This window comes from Limulus polyphemus, unplaced genomic scaffold, assembly GCF_000517525.1.
Source record: "Limulus polyphemus unplaced genomic scaffold, Limulus_polyphemus-2.1.2 Scaffold2749, whole genome shotgun sequence".
In the NCBI taxonomy this organism is placed as follows: Eukaryota; Metazoa; Arthropoda; class Merostomata; order Xiphosura; family Limulidae; genus Limulus; species Limulus polyphemus.
Window position 1 is genome coordinate 61,712 of NW_013668359.1, and position 7,170 is coordinate 68,881.

The following is a 7,170-nucleotide window of genomic DNA, read 5'->3' on the forward strand; positions in this document are numbered from 1 at the left end:
ACAGTTTCTATATATCTCCCTATCAATATGTAACGAGGCCATTTGATGACAGTTTCTACATATCTCCCTATCAATATGTAACGAGGCCATTTGATGACAGTTTCTATATATCTCCCTATCAATATGTAACGAGGCCATTTGATGACAGTTTCTACATATCTCCCTATCAATATGTAACGATGCCATTTGATGACAGTTTTTATATATCTCCCTATCACTATGTATAGAAAGTTGTTCTACTTCATTTGCACATTTCACCATATAGATTAAAAGCTGAAGATCGTTGTTCAACTCATTCTAAGTTAGGTATGTGCGTCACGCAGTTAAATTCCTTGTTTAATTTGGGGTGAGTGTGTGGATACATATACTATTGTCTTGTAACAAATCTTCAACATATAAGAGCATTAATAATGTTGAATGCAACATACTGGCCTTGAATATTAATATATATATATATATATATATATGTATGTATGTAGAAAAAAAAGGCAAGAACTGCACGAGCCTTCGTTTTGATGACATCCAGTTTAAATGTTCACTTTAGATTAATTTAAGTAAAAACTTTTTGTTATTTCCTAACATCTGGAGCTTCGGATATCCTACAATGATTCGCTTATATCATAGGAAGTGTCATTATCGTTAGTCGTTGCTTGTGGCTCTACTTATTGATATCCATAGGAATATCAATGGGCATTCACTCTAGCTTATTCTGTATATTTCTTCAATGGTTTCAAGTGTACGTGGGATTGTTTAAGTGGACATATAGTGATATCTATATAAGTAGATTGAATCTTGAATGACATACACATACGTAACAAAAAAGAAAAAAAAAGGCTTAATCTTGGATATCTGAGGTCATTACAAGTAAAATATGCGACTTTCCAATTGACAATAAGTATAATTTTTTCAGTTTTACACTAGGTGGCGCGATACATGATTTTGATTTGTGAATGATTAGATAAATTATACTGACTATTATGTCACGAACCTGACTACGATTGTTTACTTTGTAACAAGTTTGTGGGTAACATAATGTGGATTTAGTTGTTGTTTCAGCGACTTTACTGATTCCTGTTATTTACAATTCTCAAATATATATAGATATTAGATAATCCTTTACGTGAGCGAACAATGGCATTCACAATTAGATATTGCTACAACTGTGCTTATGAAGCGTGCCTGTTTTTATAAAGGAGGAACACGTTCATTATGCTTAGTTAAAGACTCCAATTCCAGGCAATGTCACTTGAAGGATGAACATGTTTGATGAAAGTTTGTGTTTCGAATATGTTTAAGAGCTAACACTAACGATTGGGTGTTAGACAGGCCTAATCACTCTTTCAGAGGATTAGGCTGGGCCTAGCTCTGAAATAGTTATGCCTTATCTTGTTGTTACTAAGTTTGTATAGCTATTACTCAGTCTTCACCCTAATGCCATTTGTTCGTATTTACTCAAGCAGGAAAGGAACTTGTGGTTATATCACGTTAATGTCATCCACTGCATTATCGCTACGATGCAGAAATTTTATTTTAGGATTTTTGTAAGAATACTCTGCAGTTTACATGACTTATTACTCTAAGCCTTCCTTTATTCTGTCCATAAAAAGATGGACCACATTTCCCAATTGTTTTTATGGGAAACTCGATTATTTATTAAATGTCTATGTTTACGCATTTGGAATTAAAAAAAATAAATAAAGAAAAAATATGCAAGTGGTTGTTTCGAATTTTGATAAACGCTGGTCTCACTATTTCAGAAATCAACTTTAAAACCTCATTGTCTTGTTTGTTTGTTGTTATGCGCAAAGCAAATTAATTGGTTATCTTTGCTGTGCTCACAACGTGTATCGAAACCACGTTTTAATGGTATAGGTCCTCAGAATTATTAATGAGCCACTGGGGGAGTCGTGGGGGTAAAACCTTATTGCTTCCCTTGTTGGCAAATAATTGCGAAATTTGGGTTATTTTGAGAGCCATTTCAAAGCAGTTTTTACATTCTTGATAATAAAACAAACGTTTTTTTTTTCTATTTTGGCTACAAAGTTTGTGTAATAATTAAGGTAACAGAATCAAATATCATCATTAACCGGGAAAGAAATCAAAATATCACTAACATCTTTATTGATTCAAAACAACATTCTTTATGACATATCATCCGTTTGTTTAAGGTTTCGTACGGTAATAACGATTTACTAGATAAAGGCCCATCGTTAAGTGATGTTTAAAGGTAAATATTGGAGCAACAAAGAGTTAATCAGTCCCAAGTTTCAGATATAGTTTTATTAAATGAGCGGTATCGTTTCCATCTTATTTTACATTTTTTTCACATTATCCTTGTTTCAGTTGAAGCCAATTCTGGGTTAAGTAGGATTTAGTTTTCAATTTCTGGTACATTATTTGGTTCTTTTCAGGACAAACTGAGCGTGAGGTGGTCTATGGTCTATGGTTCGCGTCCCGTTACTACAAACAAAATCTCATTCCACACTGAGACGATTAAAACAATGATGGTTAAATTCCACTATTCCATTAGTGTAGCCTCTTAGTTGTTACTGAGTGTTCTTCTCTCTCTGGTTTATTAGTATAAAGTTAGGGCTAAAACAGCCTAGTGTAGCTGTGGAAACAGACAAACAACGTTTCAGGATTAACGTTAAGCTTCCTTTAACGAGTGTCAAACGGTTTACAATATGAGGCAAGCCATTCCGGATTTCACGTTAAACTCGAAAACGGTGTTTATAGATTAGTTATTTCAATAAACGTTTCACCACAGATTTAAGGTTCGTAGTAGAAAAACTGAATCATATTAAACTTTACAATGCCTATTCATAGACTTGTATTCATCGTTGATATTTCGCTGTTCCGAAAGTAAATCATGCACAAAATTTGTTCATAATAGTGAATATTGTAAATAATTATTGAGTTAACACTTTAAATTTCAATAAACTAATTAGGTTACTGTCCTTTTAATTAAATTAATTATTTGAAAAGATGATACCAAGGTCCTAGTGGTAAGATTATGCTTGCATAACCAGAAACAAGAAATAGTAACGCCCTCTAGTGACTAGTGCACTGTCGTATATAAAAAAAAAACAACACTCTAAACGACTTGTCAAAACGCTTTAGTTTTCAAGTTCTCTGAAGATACAGAAAAGTTAGGAGTTGGATGTTTCTGAACGAAATAATGGACACAACCTGACGTTACAACTACGTCTTGCATGTGTAGGTTCGAAAAATTATGAAATTATTTAATACAAGAACGGAGAGATGAAAGATAATAAGGAATATATATATATATATATATATTAGCCTTTTTGTCTTGTTTTTTACTTTATATAAAATGGCCACATAAATTTTCTTTAAAAACGTAACTACACTTCAATTATTATTGTTCGTTGTAAAACCAATAACAACGAACAAGCACAATGAACCGGCAAGGCCAGATGGTTTGGGCGCTTGACTCGCAATCTGAGGGTTGCAGATTCGAATCCCCGTCCCATCAAATATGATCGCCATTTCAGCCGTGTAGACGTTATAATGTGACGGTCAATCCCACTATTCGTTGGTAAAAGAGTAGCCCAAGAGTTGACGGTGGGTGATGATGACTAACTGCCTTCTCTCTAGTCTTTTACTGCTAAGTTAGGGACGGTAGATGTTCCTCTTGTAGCTTTGCACAGAATTCAAAGCTAAACCGAACAAGCACAACTGAGAATGGGAATACGTAATATGTTATAGATATAATACAAATATTATACTTGTTTTGAACTTATAAACAGTTCCTGCCTCAGACCAGTTCGTGCTATTTCAAGATACAAATTATAGCCAAGTAGTATTGATTGTTTCTGTAACACACATGTTTATTATATTTAGAATGTATTTTAATAACACAAAAGTTATTGTGGATTTGCTATCAAACACATGACATCTTTTTATACAAATCCAACAACAAACACGTTTGATCTTAGTAACTCTACTAATGTTGTTATATTATGATCTTAGTAACTCTACTGATGTTGTTATATTATGATCATAGTAACTCTACTGATGTTGTTATATTATGATCATAGTAACTCTACTGATGTTGTTATATTATGATCTTAGTAACTTTACTAATGTTGTTATATTATGATCTTTGTAACTCTACTAATGTTGTTATATTATGATCTTTGTAACTCTACTAATGTTGTTATATTATGATCTTTGTAACTCTACTAATGTTGTTATATTATGATCTTAGTAACTCTACTAATGTTGTTATATTATGATCTTAGTAACTCTACTAATGTTGTTATATTATGATCTTAGTAACTCTACTAATGTTGTTATATTATGATCTTAGTAACTTTACTAATGTTGTTATATTATGATCTTTGTAACTCTACTAATGTTGTTATATTATGATCTTTGTAACTCTACTAATGTTGTTATATTATGATCTTTGTAACTCTACTAATGTTGTTATATTATGATCTTAGTAACTTTACTAATGTTGTTATATTATGATCTTTGTAACTCTACTAATGTTGTTATATTATGATCTTTGTAACTCTACTAATGTTGTTATATTATGATCTTTGTAACTCTACTAATGTTGTTATATTATACAATATGGTTAAAAGTAATCTTGATCATGGTAACTCTATTGATATTGTTATATTGTACAATATGGTTAAAAGTAATCTTGATATTGGTAACTCTACTAATGTTGCTACATTATACAATATGGTTAAACATTAATTTCGTTCAACTAGAACTATTGTCGTCAGCTTTACCTAGACGCTGTCAGACTAAATATATCTGACTTTACTACAGAAATTAAAAATCAAACCTTACACAGTTATAATGTTTATATACAAATCAGGCATTTTAGAAAATTCTGTTAGCAAAATATGATAGGCGTGTTCCACCCGAACACGTTTATATGATAGGCGTGTTTCACCCGAACACGTTTATATGATAGGCGTGTTCCACCCGAACACGTTTATATGATAGGCGAGTTCCACCCGAACACGTTTATATGATAGGCGTGTTCCACCTGAACACGTTTATATGATAGGCGTGTTCCACCGGAACACGTTTATATGATAGGCGTGTTCCACCCGAACACGTTTATATGATAGGCGTGTTCCACCCGAACACGTTTATATGATAGGCGTGTTCCACCTGAACACGTTTCAAATAAAAGTGGAAAAAGAAACGTCACTAATGTTTTCTCTCTGATGAAAAAATATTCGTTTAAACAAATACTTAATTTTTTTCAATGTCATTGAAAGTACAATCGATACGTTCAAACATACGTGAATACCACTTTCTTCTACGTTGATTTATTAGATATTTTACTTAAGGTCTGGCTGGAATCAAAGTGGTATTAATTCTTTATGGAAGAATGATTTCTGATCCCGTAAACTTTTGTTATATGTTTTTCATTCATTTTTCAAGAACATTATGGTGATAATTAATCCACGTTATTTTCGGATAGCTACTTCTATGATGTATCGCTAGTGACTTAACGAGTATTAGTTTGTAATTAATAATGGTAAAAAAAAAAACTTAACAATATGTCGTTCAGACTGTAAGTAAGCTTTTCCGTAAAACTTGTTCATTATTAAAACAGCGATTAAAAATAAACATTTGACTGAAATACTAACTACTTTTGTGTAACTTCATTTCACTTCAAGTATCGTGTAAAAACTAATACAACAATAGGAAAATAGTTTCCTACGACGACTTTCATTGTTTTCACATTTTGTATGTCAAAAGAAGCGAATAAAACCTGCTAGAAAATATTCGTCTGTTTTCCTACTACTCACCAACGACGTTAAGCCTGGCTTCTTGATACATGGTTCGTGACCATCGAAAGTCAACTCGGCATCTGTACATCCCAGCGTCATTCTCCCGGACAGGCTCGATTTTCAGTAAAGGTGTGTGTTCGGTGATATCAAAATGAGCTCGTGGACGCAGTCCATCTGCTACAAGATGAAGTGCATTTCTCAATGTACCTTTTCTGGCATCCACGGTGTAAATAGGAACTTCAGACGTTCCTTTGTACCACATAATCAAGGAAATAGCGTCTTGAAACCTCGGTATTGTGATGTTACATGGAAGTAAAGCAAGACCATCCGCCACTGCTGTGAACTGTCCTCCGAATTCTATAAAGACATAATATACATAACATGGAAGTAAAGCAAGACCATCCGCCACTGCTGTGAACTCTCCTCCGAATTCTGTAAATATATAATATACAATATCATAACAAACGTGTTGTGATATAAAACAAAGTTGCAGACTCGCACGTGTCCTTTATTTAAACATAAGATATAGAATGTTTTACATTTGTTTATCATTTGTAGAACAGTGTTAACTTATGAAAGTCGGTGGTTTCAAACAACTTGGATAGAATTTTCAAGTCTACACATTATCACATTGTAAATTTTTGTTTCCTTCAGACTACAAATAGCACCTTCACTATGTTCTGCTGGGATCAGTATTGTATTTAACGAACATTTGTAGCCTAAAATCATATTATACCTTGTTCATGCAAAATACATGACTTGTTAGTGTCTTCAAACAATGATGACACAACGATTTCTATGGTAACGAAGAACACTGTAAATGCAAAAACTAGTGGTTTATATGCATTAACTAAACATTTTTAAAAGCATAAGGACTCGATTATAACAGTTAACTTGTTTTTATTCCCAATCCTGGATTGATATTGGTAATTATGATATTTCAGTTTGATATAATTAACTAATTTAATTTCTTCACGATTAATATCTTGAAGGTTATGTTAAATCACGGTTGTCTGATAAATCCTGAAAGTTATTTATTAGTTTGAACTTGAGACCGTGACAGTCAAAATCGTTTTTCTTGTTTTATGAATTAGTTAAATTAAAATACATTAATTACATATCATTTTGTACTATATAGCAACGTAATGCACAATTAGTTAAATTAAAATACATTAATTACATATCATTTTGTACTATATAGCAACGTAATGCACAATTAGTTAAATTAAAATACATTAATTATATATCATTTTGTACTATATAGCAACGTAATGCACAATTAGTTAAATTAAAATACATTAATTACATATCATTTTGTACTATATAACAACGTAATGCACAATTAGTTAAATTAAAATACATTAATTACATATCATTTTGTACT

The 7,170-nt window shown here is 32.1% G+C and overlaps 1 protein-coding gene across 3 annotated transcripts in view; it reads right to left on the bottom strand.

Moving 5' to 3' along the window:
* LOC106467809 (nephrin-like) overlaps positions 1-7,170 on the bottom strand; it is a 102,935-nt gene that overhangs the window by 38,784 nt on the left and 56,981 nt on the right. For all 3 annotated transcript variants that reach the window (XM_022396005.1, XM_022396004.1, XM_022396006.1), the window contains exon 3: positions 5,805-6,143. In XM_022396005.1, coding sequence (XP_022251713.1) covers positions 5,805-6,143 — 339 coding nt within the window. The remainder of the gene's footprint in view (positions 1-5,804; positions 6,144-7,170) is intronic.